Source organism: Chlorella variabilis (genome assembly GCF_000147415.1).
Source record: "Chlorella variabilis unplaced genomic scaffold CHLNCscaffold_2, whole genome shotgun sequence".
NCBI lineage: Eukaryota > Viridiplantae > Chlorophyta > Trebouxiophyceae > Chlorellales > Chlorellaceae > Chlorella > Chlorella variabilis.
Window position 1 is genome coordinate 2,306,900 of NW_005435086.1, and position 18,718 is coordinate 2,325,617.

The 18,718-nt window shown below is 65.1% G+C and overlaps 7 protein-coding genes across 7 annotated transcripts; 2 read left to right on the top strand and 5 right to left on the bottom strand.

Annotated features, from left to right (window-relative positions):
• Nucleotides 1-601: 601 nt before the first annotated feature.
• Nucleotides 602-4,820, bottom strand: CHLNCDRAFT_50088 (hypothetical protein; the record flags this gene model as incomplete). Its single annotated transcript, XM_005851562.1, has 9 exons — nt 602-714; nt 909-2,103; nt 2,337-2,444; nt 2,612-2,791; nt 2,971-3,360; nt 3,563-3,751; nt 3,869-4,205; nt 4,363-4,508; nt 4,620-4,820. The coding sequence occupies 9 exons, from the start codon at nt 4,818-4,820 to the stop codon at nt 602-604; spliced, it is 2,859 nt and encodes a 952-aa protein (XP_005851624.1).
• A 267-nt stretch (nt 4,821-5,087) lies between these two features.
• On the top strand, nt 5,088-7,134 carry CHLNCDRAFT_59562 (hypothetical protein). The gene is made up of 8 exons (XM_005851258.1): nt 5,088-5,131; nt 5,313-5,455; nt 5,617-5,718; nt 5,849-5,918; nt 6,093-6,211; nt 6,380-6,495; nt 6,676-6,794; nt 6,883-7,134. Exons 1-8 carry the CDS (start codon nt 5,104-5,106, stop codon nt 7,038-7,040), a joined length of 855 nt encoding a protein of 284 aa, XP_005851320.1. The 5' UTR covers nt 5,088-5,103; the 3' UTR covers nt 7,041-7,134.
• Nucleotides 7,135-7,211: 77 nt separating this feature from the next.
• On the top strand, nt 7,212-10,248 carry CHLNCDRAFT_56797 (expressed protein). The gene is made up of 7 exons (XM_005851259.1): nt 7,212-7,411; nt 7,609-7,667; nt 7,860-8,043; nt 8,238-8,377; nt 8,585-8,650; nt 8,798-9,556; nt 9,855-10,248. The coding sequence occupies exons 1-7, from the start codon at nt 7,324-7,326 to the stop codon at nt 9,930-9,932; spliced, it is 1,374 nt and encodes a 457-aa protein (XP_005851321.1). The 5' UTR covers nt 7,212-7,323; the 3' UTR covers nt 9,933-10,248.
• Nucleotides 10,249-10,938: 690 nt separating this feature from the next.
• CHLNCDRAFT_138176 (expressed protein) lies at nt 10,939-12,027 on the bottom strand (the record flags this gene model as incomplete). The annotated part of the gene is made up of 5 exons (XM_005851563.1): nt 10,939-11,048; nt 11,141-11,210; nt 11,317-11,456; nt 11,594-11,687; nt 11,956-12,027. 5 exons carry the CDS (start codon nt 12,025-12,027, stop codon nt 10,939-10,941), a joined length of 486 nt encoding a protein of 161 aa, XP_005851625.1.
• A 431-nt stretch (nt 12,028-12,458) lies between these two features.
• Nucleotides 12,459-13,423, bottom strand: CHLNCDRAFT_138177 (hypothetical protein; the record flags this gene model as incomplete). The annotated part of the gene is made up of 4 exons (XM_005851564.1): nt 12,459-12,621; nt 12,746-12,838; nt 13,032-13,281; nt 13,387-13,423. 4 exons carry the CDS (start codon nt 13,421-13,423, stop codon nt 12,459-12,461), a joined length of 543 nt encoding a protein of 180 aa, XP_005851626.1.
• A 426-nt stretch (nt 13,424-13,849) lies between these two features.
• CHLNCDRAFT_138178 (hypothetical protein) lies at nt 13,850-16,245 on the bottom strand (the record flags this gene model as incomplete). The annotated part of the gene is made up of 5 exons (XM_005851565.1): nt 13,850-14,165; nt 15,336-15,598; nt 15,770-15,856; nt 15,981-16,107; nt 16,217-16,245. 5 exons carry the CDS (start codon nt 16,243-16,245, stop codon nt 13,850-13,852), a joined length of 822 nt encoding a protein of 273 aa, XP_005851627.1.
• A 450-nt stretch (nt 16,246-16,695) lies between these two features.
• On the bottom strand, nt 16,696-18,604 carry CHLNCDRAFT_138179 (hypothetical protein; the record flags this gene model as incomplete). The annotated part of the gene is made up of 6 exons (XM_005851566.1): nt 16,696-17,081; nt 17,195-17,340; nt 17,490-17,622; nt 17,736-17,795; nt 17,913-18,256; nt 18,345-18,604. 6 exons carry the CDS (start codon nt 18,602-18,604, stop codon nt 16,696-16,698), a joined length of 1,329 nt encoding a protein of 442 aa, XP_005851628.1.
• Between the last annotated feature and the right edge of the window lie 114 nt (nt 18,605-18,718).

The window sequence follows — 18,718 nt, forward strand, 5'->3', positions numbered from 1 at the left end:
TGCTCCCCGCTCGCTGCAGCTGCAGGGGAGCGGGTGCTGGACCAGATGCAGGCCAACTTCCTGGAGCGCATGAGCCGGGTGAAGGCGGAGGTATCCAAGCTGGTGGGCCAGGCGCACGTGACGCTGCAGACGCAGAGCAGCACCACGATGGAGCTGCAGCGGCGCGCCCTGCTGGCGGGCCAGCTAATCGACAAGCTCAACTTCAAGACCCAGGACCCGCAGCAGGCCCGACCAGACACGCTGTTCTCCACTGAGGACGAGGCGGAGCAGGCGGAGCCGACGCCGGCGCAGGAGTGAGCGCCCGCCCCCGCGCGCCGGCAGCGGACACGGCGGCGGCTGGTAGGCGTGTGCCGCTGCCGACTGCCTGCTGTTCCTACCGTGACTCTGCCGGCCTACCTCGCTTCTTTTGGTCCAAAAGACTTTATCGTCTTGATATGTCTGAAAGTGAAAGTAACATTACATTATGCAGCACCCGCCAGAACAGTCAGAACAGCCAGGACGCATGCAAGGCAAGGCCCGGGCGGCAAGAAAGGATCCCCAGTCAATCCCAATGGGCACAGTCAACAACAGAAAACCAGAGGCAGCTTTGCCTCCCGCCCTCTCAGAACCAGCCGCCAGTGCCGGGCGGCGCTTCAGCGCCGCCATCCTGCTTCTGCGGCTCGCTCTCTGGCACCTTGCTGGGCAGCGACCGCGCCGCGCTGTCGTCCTGGGTGCCTGCAGCAGGCACGCGCCGCACGCAGCATGCAGCACGCAGGTGTGAGTGGGCGAGTGGCAAGGGACCTGGCTGCCAGGCTGGCTGCTGCATCATGCAGAGCTGCTGCCCAGCTGGCGGCAGGCAGGCAGGGCCGGCACGCAGCCTGCTGCCGAGGCGATAGATAGGCAAGCTGCTGGCACCGGTGGCTGCCCACCTGCCACGTTGCCTTGGCTGGCCTCGTTCTCCTGGTCCCTGGCAGCAGCCTCCACCACCTCCTCCGCCTCCTCTTCACTCTCCTCCTCAGTCCCGCCCTCGCCCTCGCCCTGCTCCTCGCCGGCAGCTTCTGCGGCCTCCTCTACCTCCTCCTCCGCCGCCTGCTCCTGCTGCGGCTCGCCCTCCTCCCCGCCCTCCTCATCAGCCAGCAGGTCAATGAAGTCCTCCCTGCCGGGGTCCTGCGGCTGGGTCTCCCCATCGCTGCCGCCACCGCCCGCCTCCTGCGCCGCCAGCGCACCGCTGCCTGGCGCCGGCAGGGTGCTGCCGCTGTACAGCCCGGCCCCCTCCACAGCTGGGCCCGCCGCCGCCGCCGCTGCCGCTGCCGGCCCCTCATCCTCCGCATCCGTGGCTCCGCCGTAGGCAGCATCTCCCTCCTCCTCCACCACCTCCTCCTCTGCCTCTGACATCGTCTCGGTGCCCGCCGCCGCCTTGCGCGCCGCCTGCCCTTGGTCTTCCGAATCCTCAACCACCAGCTCCTCCGGCCCACCCGCCCAGGGGGCTGGCACCCCAGGAGCAGGCGTGGACGCAGCCCCGCTGCCAGGCGCCTGCTGCGCCGCCGCCGCATCCGGCTGCCCCTCGGCAGCGGGTGCGGTGCCGCCTGCCTGTGCCGCTGCCTGCAGGGCGTCCCCCTCATCCTCCACATCCTCCATCTCATCATCCAGTTGCTCCAGCTCCAGCTCCTCCTGCTGCGCCGCCTCTGCCGCCTCAGCCTCCTCCACCGCTGCACCATCAACCGGCTCCCCCTCTGCCGCCTCAAACTCATCAGCCATCTGCTCATCGCCAGCAGCATCCGGCCCCGCCTCGCCAGCAGCCGCTGCCCCCTCCTCCTCGCCAGCAGCAGTCTGCCGCTCCTCCTGCTGCAGCGGCGGCGACGCCACCGCCTCCTCCTCCTGCTCCGCCACCGCAACCAGCGGCGTGGCCTGCTGCGCCGCCGCGGGCACGGTATGGGGCGCCGCCCAGGCGGGGCTCAGCATGCCGTGCGGTACCACCTCCTGCGTGCCCGCCAGCAGCCCCAGCTGGGCGGAGCCCGGCGACGGCCCCGGCAGGCGGCTGCCGTTGGAGGCGGCCAGCTGGGCGCAGATGTCGCTGCACTGCTGGCACTGCTGCTCCATGATGGCGTCGGCCTCCGCCTTGGCCTGCAGCGCGGTGGGTGGTGGGGGTGGGGGTGGGAGGAATGTCATTCACAGCTCAAGGCAGCAGCAGCGATTTGCGGGAGAAGCATGTTGATGATACATTAGGCTGTAAGCATGCTGATGTTGCCCGCTGCTTCACATACACGCCACGGAGAGTGCAGCTGCACTGTCCTGTCCTGCCCTGCCCTACCCTGCCCAGTCACCCCCAGCGCCCCGCACCCCTGCCGGCCGCCCACCTGCTGCAGTTCGGCAAAGGCTTGGGTGATGCGCTTGTTGGCGGCCTGACTGCGCTGGTTGCCGCGCTGCAGCTCCACCAGGCAGCCATCCACCAGGAGCCGGTCGTTCTGCGGGAGGCGGGAAGGCAGGTGGGGTGAGAGCGGGAGTGGGTGGGTGGGTGTTGGGGGAAGGGTTGGGGCAGCACGACACGGCTGGCAGCAGCAGCGAGGCATCAAGCAGCGGGAGGATTATGCGCCAGCAGGAGGATTGTGCACAGCTGTGGGACTGGTGCAACACTTTGGCCTCCAAGGCAGCAGGGCGAGCCGGGGCTTGCCTGCAGCAGGCGCTCGCGCGACTCGAGCGAATTGATGTAGCGCCGCGCCTCCTCCTCCGCCGCCTGCGCCTCTGCCAGCTGGCCCTCCACTGCCAGCCTGGCATCCCGCTCTGTACCCAGCTCAAGCTGCAGGTGCTCCACCTGCAGGAGGGCCAGCAGGTGGGCTCAGCGAGCGGCCTTGGCAAGGCTGGAGGGACGGCAAGCCAGAAAACATGCTGTGGCAGCGCATGCTCAAGCGGCACCCGTCACAATCAGGAGCCACCGCCGGCCTCCGGCCACATGCTGTTCCCCACATGCTGTTGCCCCACCCATCCACCCACCCATCCATCCAGCTGCTCCTGCTTCTCCTGCAGCGTGGCCTGTGCCGCCTCCAGCTGGGCCGCCAGCGCGACGCCGCGCTGCTCTGCAGCCTGCACCCCGCTCTGCAGCCCCTCCACCTCCGCCCTGGCCGCCGCCGCCTCCCCCGCCGCCGCCTCCTGCGCCTCCTGCGCCGCCGCGAGCTCCTCCTCCAGCGCCGCGGCGCGCGCCGCGGCCTCCTCACGCCCCGCACGCTCCGCCTGGGCCTCCTCTGCGGCGCGGTTGGCCTCCTCGGCCGCCACCCCGGCGCTCCTGTTGGCCGCCTCCACATCCAGCTTCAGCCGCATCTCGCTCTGGCGCAGAGACACCAGCTCCGCCTCCATGCGCCGCACATCGCCGTGAGCCTGGGTCGCCTGCACGTGGGCGCAGGCGGCAGGGACACGTGGGAAGGCAGTCGGTACACAGGGGAGCGGACTGGCAGCGATGATGATGAGGAGGCGCAGGCCAGGGTGGCTGGCAGGTGTGGTCTGGGTTGGGGCCAGGTTGAGGCAGCAGGGAAGGCAAGTAGGGCAGTGTTCAGGGCCGGAGCCACAGCAGGCAGCGAGGCGCCCCCACCTGGTCATGCGCCTTGGCCGCCGCCGCCGCCTGCTCGCGCCTGGCAGCCTCCGCGTGCTTCAGCTGCTTGGCCACCTCTTCGTTCTTCTGCTTCAGCTCATCCACCTGCCGCAGAAGCTTCTGCGGCAGCCGCTCGGGATACGAGTGGTGTGAGCAGAAGAGGGAGGACAGGAGGCGAGTGCGCCGGGGCTGGGCAGGCAGCCATGCAGCCACAGCAGCGGCGGCGGCAGCGGGTGGAAGCGCTGGCAGGTAGCAGGCAGTGTGAACACGGGCAGGGGCGCATCGAGGCCTGCCTCAGCGGCACACCTGGTTGTACTCCTTCATATGGAAGAGAGCCTGGATGTCGCCAGCGCCGCCGCCACCGCTGGCGGTTGCCTGCTTGGCGCCAGCCCCGTTGCCAGCCACAACAGCGGGTGAGGCGGGCGGGGCGCGCGTGGCGGGGGTGGTGCCACCGGGAGCACCAGCTGTGTTGCTGGGGGTGGTCTTGCTGCGCTTGGTGGTGAGCCCCGCGCCGCCGTTGGCGCTGAGCTCGCCGGGCTTGCGCTTTGGGGTGAGCGCCGCGGCGGCGGCGACAGCCGCGGGGCTGGGCTGCACCGCGCTGGTGGCGGCCTCGGGGGAGCTGTCAAACCGGCGCAGCACATACCTGCGCCAGGCAGGAGCATGCGGGGAAGCGCAGGGGCAGCGGGGTGAGACATCAGCTGCAGCGTGCTGCTCCGGACGCACGATGCTCAGGATCGCTTGCCGCAGCCCTGCGCTGCCTCCCCACTTCCTCGCAGCCCAGCCCAGCGCCAGGCCCTCACTCCATGTGGTTCTCAGGCGCCTTGGGGTCCACCACCGACAGCTGGATGCGGTCGCCCGCCCGCGCCACCGCCTCGTTGCCCTTGCCGATCCTCTGGCCGTTCAGGAAGGTGCCGTTGGTGGAAGAATCCAGGACCTTCCACGCATCCTGCGGGGGTGCGCAGGTGCAGGTGCAGGGTGAGGGTGTGGCGGAGAGCGGGTGAGGACAGGGACGGCACGGTTGGCGTGCCTAACCGATGCTCAGCAGAGGGCTCCGCACCTGGTCTGGCACATACGAGATGGTGCAGTGCTTGGAGGAGATCTGGATCCAGTCTGGCGGCAGCCGCACGTCGTTGTCCAGCGCGCGGCCAATCCTCAAGGGGGCAGACGTGCTGAGCTGCAGGTCGCCACCGCCGCCCAACCCGCCGGTGAACCCCTGCGACCGTGCGCTGCTGGCTACCAGCCGGTATGTGGCTGCCATGGCTGCCGCCTACCCGCTGATCACACGGCTATCGCAGCTCCTTGTTCCACAGGGGTGGAGCCTGGCTCGCCAACGTCTGGGAACGTGCTCAACGCTGATATTGTATTGGCGACGGGCGCCAGTATTCAGCAGTGCTTCCCCGGGCGTGCGGAGCGGCGGTTCGATCGAAAATTTTAGTGCCTGCTGAGAATGCTGCGCCTGTCAAGTGCTGAGCCCTGCAGCACCCGCCTGGATGCAGCCATCGGGGAGGTCACCTCCTGTCCTCCAAGCACCAAGGCCAATAATGGGATTGTTCAGCCAACGAGCCGCAGGTGGGTCGCCAGCCTGCCCTCCTCTGCCCTGCTCCTGCGTTATTCAAGTCTGTTGCGGCCCCGTGGTGCATGGAAGCACGTGATGAGCAGTGGACGGCGGGGGTGGCGGGGGGCGGCTCCCTGCCACCGCCAGGCGCTGCCGCTCCAGGCTCCAGGCGCACTCTTGCCTGCCCTGCCGCAGGCTGGCGGCGCTTCCTGGCGCCTTACTATGCATACAGCGCGGTGCTCATTGCGTCGTACTGGCTGACCCGCAGCTGGTTCCTGTCGCACGGCGGCCACGCCAAGTACACGCACGTGTACCACACCGGCGCTCTGTTTCAGAAGGCAAGAGGGGTGGGGTATCAGTCGGGCTGATCATAGCCGGCTGCTGAATCAGGCCGGGGCCAGCGTGGGGAGTTGCGTGTGATTGTGCAGAGGAGGGCACAAGCGCTGGGCCAGCAGGCCGCTCAACTGCCTGGCCCCAAGCTGCTGGCACTGAACCACAGGAGCGCTTTGCGGTGACGCTGCTGGCCATGGCGCTGGCTATCAAGTACTGGCGGCGGCAGAGCCTCGACTCCTTCCTGTCCGACGCCCTCACCTACAGCAAGGCACGGGCCGCCAAGACGCTTGTTTACCCCATTCACACCTGCCCTTTTCGCTGCCAACCATTTGAGTAGAACAGACTGCTGTGTTGCCTGATGAGCGGAGGACCGTGCTGGCCCTGATACTGGCCTGCAGAGCCTGGTGGTGCTGATGGTGTGGTACATGGACTGGAGAATCTCGGTCTACTACGTCTTGCTCTTCCTGGGTGGGTGGCTCCATTCGGGTGGCTGCGTCGAGTGTTGCATGTGGCGGCGGGGCTGCGGCGGGGCTGGGCATGCTGCGCATGCTGAACATGCTGCCTGGCTGCCAGCCACAACCAAGGTGGGCCTCCCACACGCGCCCACGCCTCCCGTTCCGCCCCGCCGCTGCCACCCCGCAGTCATGTACCTGGTCTTCCCGCAGCCCATCTTCCAGGGCGCCTCCGCCGTGGAGCAGTTCACACCCGCCTCCTTCCAGAGCATGGTGGCAGAGAACCCGCAGCCCGGCCTGACCTGGCTGGTGAGCGGGCAGCTGGCTGGGAGCTACTGCCGCCAGCCCAGCTTGTGTCCGATAGGGTGCAGGATGCAACGGCACCGCAACGGCTCTCTGTCCGTGCCCCACCCACTCCATGCCCCACACCTGGCATGACTTGCATCCACCGCTTCCCTGCCTTGACGCCTGGCGCAGGTGGAGTTTTATGCGCCCTGGGCGCCGCCCTGCATCCACCTGGAGCCCGTGTTTGCTGAGCTGTCGCTCAAGTTCACCACGCCGCAGCTGCGCTTCGGCAAGGTGGATGTCAGCAGGTGCGGGCAGCGGCTGGCTGGCCCGCCGGGCTGCCACCACCGTGTTTGCACGATGGGAGCAAGGGCATTGCTGGGGCTGGTGTGCACACACCTTGTGGCGTGCTGCGCGTCTGTTTGCCATGCCTGCACACGCCCTTGCGCACGCTGCACCGACATGCACCGACATGACCTGCCCTGCAGGTGGCCGCAGCTGGCGAAGCAGCACAAGGTGGCCGTGTACGGCACCCTGCCGCAGCTGCCCACCTTCATTTCCTTCAAGGGCGGCAAGGAGGAGGGCCGCATCCCGCACGTGTTTCCAGGTGGGTGGGCGGCCCCTCCTCCAAGCATGCGCGCATAGCCCCGCCATGGTTCGACCAATGTCCAGAAGCTGCAACCTTGGTTGTGCAGATGGGAGCGTGGCCACCATCAAGATCAGGAGAGAGGACATCGTCACAGCCTTTGCGCTGGACGAGTTCCTGGAGGAGGCCAAGAAGGCAGAGGGCAAGAAGAAGGCGGCGGCTCCCGCCAGGGGCGCCGGCGGCGGCAGCGCCAAGAAGAAGCATTGACTTGCGGCTGCCCTGCTGCCCCGGCTGGCCAGCAGCCCCAATGTTTGAATTCAGCAGGAAACAAGCCATTTGGACGCTGTAAAGCGCATTAATATCCGATGTGCGGACGTGGCCATGGTGGGAGGATGGGGACGTGGTAGGGTCCAAACAGATCCATTTCCCGCGCTTGGAGCGCGCTGGAAGCCCACCACCGCTTTATCTACTTACTATTCGCCTCTGCTCGGGCTGTCGGGCCTCGCAACCCGTCCCCAAAGCCGCCCTGCTGTAGTAGTGGGCCCAAAACATGTTGGCCATGTCGGCGCCCAGCGCCTCCATGGGCCAGTCGTCCGCGCTGTCCAGCCGGTTGGCGGTCCCCAAGCAGCTCGCTGCTGGTGAGTGGCAGCAGGGGGGTCTGCGATGGCAGGCCGCCCCGCCGGCGCCTCAGCACACGCGGTGGCGCTTGGCGCAAGCCCGCAGCTGGCGCCCTCATCCTGCAGCCATTCCTGAGCTAACTCGGAACTGGGTGCCCAACTTGACTAAATGGTTTGAATTGTTTGACCGAATACACCCTGCTGCCCCTTGTGTGCAGGCATGAAGTCGCGCAGCCACGGCGTGCAGCGGCAGGAGCGGCGTCAGAGGAATAGCCAGGCAAGCAGCGCGGCTGCTGGCCGACTGCTGCAACCAGCAATCGGGGGTCCTGTTGCCTCGTGCATGTCTGGCAGGCAGATGAGGCCCCGGCACACGGCGCTGGGGCATTCCGGCAGCTGACCTGGCATGAGCCTCCTGGCACTGCTGCTGCCCCCGCCGCACTCACAGCACACGCTTGCTGGCTGCCTGCAGGGCCGTGTGGTGAGCTGGCAGATCACAGAAGTGATGCGCCACGGAGGCGGCACCTCCACAATCGAGCCCGTGCCCACCGCCAGCATCACATTCAAGACCCGGCGGCGCCTGCAGTTTGGGCAGGTGCTGAAGCTGGTGGGCAGCCACAAGTCCATGGGCGCGTGGGACTGCGACAGGGCGCCAGGTGCGAGGCCTGCTGGCTGCATCTCGCAGCTGCTCAGCCCCATTCGTTGCAGCCAGAGACGGCGCCCTGTTGGTGCCAGGTCGCATGCACGCTGAGCTCATCATCCCCGCCTCTGCCCCCACCACACACTCTCGCCACCCACTCGCCCACCCTAAAATCGCCATCCACCCAACCCTTGCGCCCCCCCCCTGCAGCCATGACGTGGGTTGAGGGCGACTACTGGCTGCTCACCCTGGACCTGCCGGCGGGCGAGCACGAGTTCAAAGTGGCGGCGGCGCACAGCGGCGGCGGCTGCAGCGCAGACTGGGAGTCGGGCCCCAACCGCGTGGTGCAGGCAAGTGGGTGGCGGAAGGCGGCAAGTGGTGGACACCAGCAACCAGCAGGAGGCCTGCGTGCATATGCCTCGCCGGTTGGGCTGAATGGTCTACATGGCCTGGCTCTGCATGGATGAGGCGGCCTGAGAGCCGTCACCATCGCCGCACCTTTAACCCTGCTGGCCGCTGACTCTGCCTGCCATGCATTGGCCGCGCGTGCCCCGCAGGTGCCCTATGCTGAGGCTGCAGTGCGCGGCGCATTCACCGTGGTGTGGGAGTGGGGTGACCCCAAGGTGGGTGGGAAGCTGGGCAGGCAGCGCTCTGTGTCCCTTGCATGCTGCGCACGCGCAACCCCCGGCCTGGCGCTGATGGCGCCTGCCTTGACCTGCCCTGACCTGACCTGCTGCGCTGTGCCGTGCTGCGCCCTGCCCCGCCTGCAGACCCTGGCCGAGGAGGAGCACGACATGGAGGAGCTGAAGCAGCTGATGGAGGCGCTGGAGCAGGGCTGGGCGGCCGGCGGCGGCAACGGCCAGCAGAGCGCGCAGCTGCAGGAGCTGAGCGGGGTGCTGGAGGCGGAGCGCATTGCCAGGCGTGCCGCAGAGGCGGAGCGCGACGACCTGCGGCGCCAGGCGGAGGCCAGCGCGGCCGAGGCGGCGGCGCTGGTGCGCAACAGCACCACGCTGCGGGCCGAGTTTGAGCAGATGGCACGCGAGCTGGGCAACACGCACGAGCTGCGGGCCCAGCTGCAGGCGGAGCGGGACGGCCTGTCCCGCGAGCTCAGCGCCTCGTACGAGCAGCGCACCGCGCTGCAGAAGGAGCGCGACGCGCTGGCGGAGCAGGTGTGGCGCGCCGGCGAGCAGAGCGCCAGCTTCCAGCCCGAGCGCGAGGCGCTGGAGCGGCGGCTGCGCAGCGCGGAGGAGCAGGTGGCGCGCCTGCAGGGCGAGTGCGACCGCCTGGGGCGCGAGCTGTGGACCGCCAACGAGCAGCGCGCGGCGCTGCAGTCGGAGCGCGATTCCCTCAAGCACCAGATGCACCACAGCAACGAGCCGTCTGGCCAGCTGCGCCAGGAGCGCGACGCGCTGGCCAACCAGCTGCGCACAGCGCGGGAGCAGCTGGATGCGGCGCAGCGGGATGTGCGGCGGCTGGAGGAGGAGTCGCGCAACTCGGGGCGCACCAACCACAAGGAGGTGCTGAAGAGCGTGGGCCTGCTGCTGGCATCCATGGACTGAGCGGAAGCGAGCCTGGGAGCAGCCCAAGCCAGCCAGCCAGCCACCTGTCCAGCCAGCAAGCTGATGGAGCTGTAGGTTGCACCATGCACCATGCGCCCACACACCACCCGACCTGCTCTGCTGCCGGCCAAAAAGTAAACACCCCAACACACCCAACAACCTGATCCGTTTTTCGTTGGAATGCAACCCCCCTACCCCTCCTACATAGTGGAATGCGCCTGCCTGGCCCGCTTGAACCCCCCTTGCTGCCTGCCCTCCCCAGCAGCAGGCACCCGCCTCGCGTGCGCACACATGTCGTGCCGCGCTGAGCGCGTTACTAACTAATACTAATACTAATACTTACTAGTAGGTTGACCCGAATTTCTGTCTTCTCCAGCGCTACCCTCTGATCACTGCTTTCTTTGAATCCGATCAATCCCATGCGACCCACACCGATTTTCCTTTGTACCCTGCCACAAGCCCCTACGGCCATAACTTGGCTGGGCCCATCTAGCCCCTTGCCTGTCCCCTGTCTCCGTCTGTCTGTGACCTAGCGTTCGCCACCCTGCGTGCACCTCTTGGGCCATCTCTATCGTTCTGGGGATGCGGTTGCTTTGCCTTGGCACTCTACGTTGCTCCGTGTACAGAATGAAGAATGCATGGCATGTAAGCCACAACCGCGCAGGCACTGATGCTGGGTTAGGGAGTTGGTGTGCATTGTGTGTGCCTGCAGCATTTTGCCGTGTTGCACCACCTTGCATTACTTCGCTGCTGCAGCAGCCCACTAACCACTGCTCCAGCTCCAGCTACCACTGCTGCAGCTACAGCTACCACAACTACCACTGTAGCCATGCTGCAGCTACAGCACATGCTAGAAGTTGATTACATAGCTCTACTGTTTGAAAATGGTAAAACTGGGCAGGACAGGAAAAACCGTCGGGGATGGTTTTCACCAAGAGCGAGTATATGCCAGAAGAGGGGAAGTGAGCAGAGGGGGGAGAAGGCACATTAGCTGGCGGCGCAACAAGTGGCCGGGGAGGCAAGCACATCGCTCACAAAAAGGGAGTGGGTTCTCTTCTCGGTGGGGCATCTGTTGTACAAAATCACAAAATTGGCACGTGGGTTCGTTTATGTGTTGGACGGCTCGCTTTGGCGAGGGGAGGCACCGCATGGATGGAGGCATCCCCTCACGCGCGCCATACGTTGGCAGAATAGCGCTTGCTAGCATACAGGTGCAGCGTTTGTCGGGTGGACCCAGGACCATCAAAGGTGTGGGTATCAAGGTGCTTGCATGCCACTTGGACAGAGGTTGATGGATGAGCGGTGGGGCGGCCATCGAGGTGGGGCATCTGGCATTGAGATCCTTGCCTCAATCACTCTGCCGCATCGTCTGGGTTGGCTGCCACGTACACAGCGGTGCACAGCAGGCGAGAGTAGCAGGGGCGGCCAGCAGGATCCAGGCCGGTTCGCCTCTTTGCTGGACCTGCACAAGTGCAGCAGAGGGCCGGCCTTGTCAGCGCTTGGTTCACATCTCAGGCAGGCCGTGCAGTCTGCCTGGTCAGCCAGCGCTCCCACCTGCCAGCACCGCATCCTGCCCCAGCACCTCTCCTGCCAGGGTCTCGCGTGCACCAGAAGTGGTCCAGTCCTGCAGGCGGTTGGCAGCTCGTTGGCAATTAACGGCAGCGTTTTCCAGTTTGACAGCAGGTTCAAAGCTCCTCTGCAGCAGCCCCATCCCCATTCCTGCTGCTCACCGTCAGGCCCGGCATCTGAAAGTCGCCCAACAGCAGGGAGATGGGTCCGCTGGCATCGGCCAGGAAGTCAAGGGCACGTGTGCTGGCGGTGGCGGCGGCAGGTGCTGGCGCCGCTTCCAGTGGCGCTGCCAGGGCTGGGCCTGCGAGGGAGGAAGACGGCTGAGGGCCCTCTTTGTATCTGATGCCCGCAGCCCAGCAGCAGCTCTGTTGGACATACACAGCTGACAGCACAGTCCGCCTGGTGTTAACTACCGCCAACGCCTCATGCGGTGATCACCTGTGTGGAACAGCTGTGCTGCAGCCAGTCCGGCCACCAGCCAAGGGGCGAGCTTCTGGTTCGCCTGCAGGAGCCTGGGCATCCCATTGGAGACCTGCAGGGCGCCATCAAAGTGGCATTCAGTCCGGGCGAGTGGGTGGGCGGGCGGGCGGGCGGGCGCTGGCGGGGCCAGGGTAGACTTCTCAGGTGCGACCATGCATTGCGTGGCTGCGTTTCAAGGCATGTGACAGTCTACTGTAACAGCTTTGTGGGTCCAGAACCTTGACTAACCCCTTCCGATCCCAACCGATGATTCGTGTCGGTGGGACTCACGAAAGTGTGCCTCTGGCGCTGGCGCTCACCTGGCTCGATTGGGCACATACCGGCGCATAGCGCACACGGAACGTAGGGGCAATCGTGGTGCAGGGTGCTGCAGGCGGCAGAGTCACAACCATGTTGTCCCGCAAGGCGGCGCCCTCCAAGTGCTCAAAACGATTATTAGAGGCTCGAAGAGAATGTAACAAATGTGCTGGCCGCAAAACACTACAGCAGGCTGACTACCACATCGCTCAAATCTGCGCCCCGCTGGCGGGGCGCGCTAGCACAGCGCAGCATGGTGCAAGGGGAGCCTTCAGCCCTGCCCTTCGGTAGGTGGAGGTATTGCACATGGCTAGGCGCTACCAAACCTCACACGAGTGAATTCACTGCATCAAAGTGCTCGGTTGCAACGAGATTTGGTACCCAATCCCAGGTCAGTCCATGCGGTGGTAGCGGCAGCCCCGCGTTTGTTCCTCGCCGCAGAGCGGTGTGCCTCCTCCTCCAGCTGCCACATATTCTGCTGCCCCAGCCTCCAGCTGCACCCGAGCTCCCTCCAGTCGTTTTGCCGTTAGCTTTGCTTGCTGCCGCTCCTGAGTTGGGCGTCATAGTGGCCGCAGGTGACGCAGAAGGTTTGCTCTGGGCTGCTTAGCTGCCAGCCGCATGCCGGGCAAGGGTCCGATGCCAGGTCGTGCCGCGGCTTGCCGGGCACCACACCGCCAGGGAACTGCTGCCTGCAGGGCAGGGAGCGTGGAAAGGTTAGCCTGGGCCAGGCGACAGAGGATGCACAGATCCCAACAGCAGGTGACTGAAAGGACAAACTGACAGGGACAAACGACAGGCAGCGGCAGCTGCCACCTGAAGCACTGGTAGTACCGCAGGTGCTCCTTGTCCCGGATCGTCACCCCCTCCTGCTGGGCCAGCTGACGCTGCTCCTCAAAGGCCTCGTCACTGCAGCACCGAAAAGAGATCAAGCGACGCGAAGAGACGGGAGCAGGTCTCCCTGCTGAAGCAGGGAGGGCAATGCTCCAGCACGCAAGGCTCCGACAGGCACTGCGTCACACCTCATGCGTGTGCTGAAGTAGCCCTTGCAGGGCTGGGGCAGCCATGGCCTATCCCCCAGCTCCGTGGTGCCGCACCCAACTTCGATTGGATCCTTTCCACGCCAGCCGGTGGCACCTCAGGGAATGCCAGCCGCAGCGGCATCTTGCCTAGAAGCTGCTGCTGGGCGGCGACGCCGCTGGCTTCGGCGCTGCTGCTGCTGCTGCTGCTGCCTTGGGCGAGGGCATGGGGAGGGCAGGGCTGGACGCAGTCGTCTTTGGTGAACTGCATCGCTGCTTGAACCACAGCCGGCTGCGTGAATGGTGAGGCCACAAAGATGCCAAAGTGCTGGCCTGCAGCAGGCAGAGAAGACTGGAATGTGCATCGGGTGGGGCGCAAAGAGGCATGAAAGGCAGGCTGAAGTAGAGGGGGCTCATGCACAGCCTGCCACCCCTCACCTAGCGGCACGCTGCCAAAGCGCATGAGGCGGGCCATTCGCTCCCTGTTCTGCTCCCAAGCAACATCATCCATCCTGCATGGATGCGGGGGCGGGGTGGGGGGTGAGGGCGGTGGCTGGGATGGTTGGGCAGACAGCAGCCCATTTGGTGCGAACATGCCCCAACTGCTGCCTATGCTTAACGTGCCTATGCGTAAAGTTGTATCCACCAAACAATTCATCCGCGGCATCCCCAGTCACTGCACATGTGAAGCCCAGGGCAGCGGCCTCCCGGAGCGCTCTGCAGACTGGAAGGCGATGGGCAGCAGAAGGGGTATAGCCCACATTCGCGCCTTTTGGGCAAGTGCAGATTCCTCGAGCCTCCTAAATGCGCGGCATGCACAACAATGCATGGTGCACGCATGCCTTGCCATCATTCTATCCGTCATCAAATGCCTGGCAGCCTACCTGCTCGTGCCCAGCTGTCAGCGCGCTGCCTTGCCCCCCACCTGCTGAGCCCTGCTGGCCGCAAGCTTGCCTGCAATCTCATTGCGGAGCGCCATGCCATCAAACGTTTGCAGCACTCGCACGCAGTTGGGCAGCTCCTGCAGGACCTCTTCCAGGCTGATATCGATCAGGTGGTGCTGCAAGGCCGAGGTGCGAGCTACCACCACGGCATGCTCGCGGTCGGTGCTGACATCGCTGGCGACCACGGTGAAGGCTGCCGTCAGGCCCAGCACATCTTTGCCCAGGCAGGCCGCGATGGAGCTGTCCAGACCGCCGCTGAGTAGCACACATGCCCTGCACACGGCTCAAGGGGCGTGTGTGCATTGTGCATTTCCTCCATAGTCTAGTGGCTAGGATACACGGCTCTCACCCGTGAGACCGGGGTTCAATTCCCCGTGGGGGAAATTTTTTTGTGGCGTACTTCCGTGTGCGATATAGTATAGGCCGCGGCTAAGAAAGGCCTTCTTTGAAGGCGCTGGAGCTAGTGTCTAAACCCTCCGAGAGGGCACAGGTTCGATTCCTCCCATGTCGAAACTTTGTGAGGACAAACGCGGCATAGCTGACCGGCTCAGCGCCAATCCAAGCCAATTCCTTCGGGAACGCCTAATAGAATCGCCAAGGCTTCGGCACAGGCCTCCCCGGGACCCATTCACTACTAGTGGGGGGTACTGCACTTGGCGCGTCGGGCAGATCAAATAATGGTCTAAAGCTAGACGTTAAAACCGGGAAGTGAAGCTTGTGGAGGCTCTTCCCCACCTTTACCTTTACCTTTACCTTTATTGTGTGTTCCAAAAGGGCAGCGGTGGCGGCGGCGGCCAGTGGCAGGTACGGGTGGCGTCGCGGCCTTTACCCGGCCGCACCGGCTGCTATCCCACTGTGGGTTGTGTGCGATGTTGTGCAAGGCTTGCCGAACCGTCTCCCTCAGTTGCCGTGTGCGCACGCTATCGCGTGGTTCCGGCATGTCGCTCTTGTTTCTGTCGGTCATGTTTAAGATTAAAAGCAGCCAGCACGCTTGGGGCGCGCATGGCAGAAGATGAGTAAGAGCGGGAGAGATGCGCCGGCAGGCTGGCAGAGCGCCGCCCCGCATCATCCGCCCCGCCTCTGCGGCACTCGCACAGTGCATTTCCTCTTCGAATCAAATGTCCACCCTGCCTTGCACGCCTTGCATGCCTTCTTGGCGGTGCACACTGCGCATCTGTCTTCCCGCATCTTGGTGGGCGAGCAGGCGCTGACACACTGCAACCAGCAGGAAGTGGGCATGTGGGAAGACGGGGCGCTCAGACACCATCTACACATCAAGGTGCAGATCAGCCCTGCCAGCGCGCATCCACACAGCCACCGGCCCTCCCGCTCGGGCCATGCACACATCCCTCCAGCCCTACCCTCTTGTAGGCTGGCACGTAGCGGATCGGGTAGCGTGCCATTTGCTGGCCATAATTGGGTCGCTTGAAACAAGCCGTGCACTTCTTGCCGACGCACGCCTCGCACCAGTCATCTCCCGTCGCCCGCTGGCACCGGCTGCGTGGGACGTTCTTGCCCATCACGCGCTTGTAGTTGGGAGTCATGTAAAAGCCTGGCCCGTACCAGCATACAACGTACGAGCCCAATACCGGGCACTTGGTGTAGCCGCAGCCCAGCCGGGTCGTCTCCGCCCACAGCAGATTGATGAGGTGGCCGACGGGCATGTCGGCTTCCTTGCTGGTGCCGGGCACATCGAAATTGTAGTTCTGCGGAGCAGCAGGGAGGGGAGTGGACATAGCCACATATGGTGAGTCCCACCGGTGCGCACCAGATGGTACCTCACAGTTTCGCGCAGCAGTGCCCTGCACCGGCCCCAGGGCATATCTTGCATCGCAGCCCAGATGGTGCTGCCACCAGCCCCCCAGCCTGAGGCGCACCGTGACCTCCTGATAGAGTGCCCAAGCAGCGTAGGAGCAGACATCCAGCCCGTTGATGGGGTACTGTACCACGGGTGGCTGGCTCATCTGCGGGCAGGCAGGAAGGGGGCGGCAGCGCATAGTGTATGATGCTTAGCCCTACTGTCAGGCGAGGGCCAGTCTAGCATTCCGTTTCTGACCGATGCATGGCTGGCACCCACGGGCAGCTCACAATGCTCTCCCCGTTGCCCTGCAGGCCAACGCCGCTGGTGTGGCCCCAGGTGCACAAGTCGGCGTGCGCCTGCGCCTTGGCCGCCAGCTGGTCATCCCACACCAGAAGCTTGACACGGCCCGTGGCGCTGCAGCAGCATTGAGGAGGTGGCATACAAACCGTGGAGCATCAGCAGCGGCCATGCCATCATGGTGTGCTACGACGCTGCCGGCAGCGGCGCCCTCCTCAAAACCCACTTGTGATCCGCTCGCAGGGCGTTGTGCATGGCCAGAACTCCATTTCTAAAGTTGGGGCAGCCCTCCCCTGCAGTGCAGCAGTGGAATTGCTTGCTGTGGCAGCCAGCGGCGGCGGCAGCATGCGGTCGCATGACTGCTGCATAGCCGTCATTCCAGCGCACAGGCCCGAAATCACTTGCCTGCCGCGCAAGGGTTGATCGCGCATAACATGAGGGCTAGTAGAGAGGAGAGAAGAAACAAAGGGCAAGGGAATCCCATCTCAAGATCTCAAAGATTGCAGGCGCTCCTCCGAAAGCTTCCTAACTCGGGGTGGCAAATGGTTCGAGACACGCCGTGAGAGCGATTAAAAGATGCCGAAGTGCAGGGACGAGGCACTGACAAACAGAAGCGCACAGCATGCCCAGCGCCGACGGACTGTGTCCTTCCTTTTTCCGTTCTGTTCAACACATATGCAGAGGTTTCAAATGTACCTGCAGGCATCATGAGCCAAATGCCTTCTTATCCAGCAGAGGCTGCCGCAAGCCATCCGCCTGGCAGCCGTTGCCGCCGGCCCCGCCGCTGGAAGGCGCCGCCGCTGCCACCGCCGCGGAGGCCATGGTGCCTTGCCAGCGCTGCAATCGCTGCATCCGCACCAGCCGGGTGCCAGCTGGCAGGCAAATGCCGTCTGGCACGTACGCCAGCAGGAGGAGGAGCGGCACAAAGGCAGCGGTCTTGATGGCAGCGGTGACGAGGAAGGTGCGTCGGAAGCCGATGCGCTCGATGAGGAACCCTCCAAGTGCTGCACTCCCACTCCATGAAAACGACCGCACACTATCGACGGCATTCACCTTGCCACGGTGCCGGCGAGGCACAAAGTCCATCAAAACTGCAGGTGGTGGCGGGAGGGGCAAGGCAGGGCCTCGGTCTCATGAGGCTGATCAGCAGCTACCAGCAGTGATGCCGAGGCCAGCACTGCCCAGCCCGGCCACAGCGACGCACCCGAGCGCATGAGGGGGCGTGTGGCGTTGGCTACCGCCATCCTCAGCAGGTGAACCGCCACCAGCAGGTGGCGTGCCGGGGCGGTAGCGGTGGGCAAAAAGGCCATAGCTGCCAGCAGCAGAATGTCCAGGCAGCGAGTGAACAGGCTGCATGGGACAGCGGCGACGGCGGCACGAACAGCCACGGGTGAAGCGCTGGGGAGGGGGGGCGCGAGCGCAGGCCACCCGCTCGCAGAGGGAGCAGCGCAAGCCGGTGCGCAGCATGCACTCGCCTGATCTGCACCCGGCCCACAAACTTGCTGAGCGGCTGGCAGGCGAGCGAGGCGGCGCAGACTCCAATGGGGGACAGGGCGCCGATGAGTGAGACGGCTGCGGGCGTCATCAGAACGGATTGCATGAAGTACATGGCAAAAAACTTGATGGTCATCCCTGCAGGGCAGCAGCAGGGCACGGCTGGGGCGGATGGCATGCCACAAATGCACCCTGAATGCTGTGGTAGCACAGCGTCGGTCACCAGGCAAAGCGCAGGTCTGGGCGCCCACCTGACGCAAATGTTCCGATAAAGTCTGAGACGGAAACAAGCACCGTCACAACAGCGCCGTCTGGAAGGGCGCAGCAGCGGCACCCGCAACAGCCTGGCTCTTCCAGATCTGGATTGCCGCAGCCACCTGCCGGCCCTGACAGGCTGATCAAATCGGCTGCTGGCTGAGCTTCGGCACCCACTGCTGCGGTTGCCGAGCCATCAGCCTGGCAGATTTGGTCGGCTGGCGGCTCCAGCGCTGGTCCTGTGAGCGTGCCGCTGTTGCCGTTGCTACGCGTGGTGGGCAGCATCGGCTCACGGCCCTGCCCCTGCTGCTCCTGGCCGTGTGCCACGGTCTTGTCGTCATCAAATGCGCACATGAGGGCCAGAGGGACCGCCATCAGCGTCACACCGCTCAGCAGCACCAGGCGGCAGTCCTCTGCCACCCAGCGATTGCCGAGGTGGTGGAAGAGGGCCAGCGAGATCCAGGGCCCGCAGCTGCTGGCCGCCACGGTAACCGCATACTTCCGTGTGTATAGTCCACTTCAGGGAGTGCGGCAGTGCATGCGGAGGGAGGTTGTCGGTGGTTGGCTTCTTGTGGGGGCACACCGTGCATCCTCAGGTGCCTCACCTGCGCCCCTGCATGATGCTGTCTGCGAAAATCGCCTCGAGCGCAGCGGAATATATGCCACGGTAGCAGCCCAGCAGCGCCATGGCAGCGCCTAGCATCCACACGGTGGGACGCAGCATCAGCGCACATGCCAGCACGGCCCCCGCCACCGCGCACACAGCCGCGCCCGCTCGCAGCATGGTATCGCGGCGGTGCCGATCCGCCAGGTAGCCTGCCGGCAGGGCGACCAGCATCTGCAGCACGCCATTGACGCCCTGCATGCAGGCCGCCGACAGTAGCACGCCTTGTTGGCAGCCCTGCTTCAGAACTCAGAACTGAAGCCGCCCCAAGCACTCCGCACATAGCACTTGGGCAGGGGTGTGTAGTACAGGGCG

What these genes read in the sequence shown, in the direction of transcription:
- CHLNCDRAFT_59562 (XM_005851258.1), top strand. Translation starts at nt 5,104, where the DNA reads ATGGGATTGTTCAGCCAACGAGCCGCAG. An exon ending in CCGGCGCTCTGTTTCAGAAG is followed by an intron (nt 5,456 to 5,616) that starts GCAAGAGGGGTG and finishes ACTGAACCACAG; the next exon opens with GAGCGCTTTGCGGTGACGCT. An exon ending in AGCCCGGCCTGACCTGGCTG is followed by an intron (nt 6,212 to 6,379) that starts GTGAGCGGGCAG and finishes CGCCTGGCGCAG; the next exon opens with GTGGAGTTTTATGCGCCCTG.
- CHLNCDRAFT_56797 (XM_005851259.1), top strand. Translation starts at nt 7,324, where the DNA reads ATGTTGGCCATGTCGGCGCCCAGCGCCTCCATGGGCCAGTCGTCCGCG. An exon ending in CCCCAAGCAGCTCGCTGCTG is followed by an intron (nt 7,412 to 7,608) that starts GTGAGTGGCAGC and finishes CCTTGTGTGCAG; the next exon opens with GCATGAAGTCGCGCAGCCAC. An exon ending in ACAAGGAGGTGCTGAAGAGC is followed by an intron (nt 9,557 to 9,854) that starts GTGGGCCTGCTG and finishes CCCCAGCAGCAG; the next exon opens with GCACCCGCCTCGCGTGCGCA.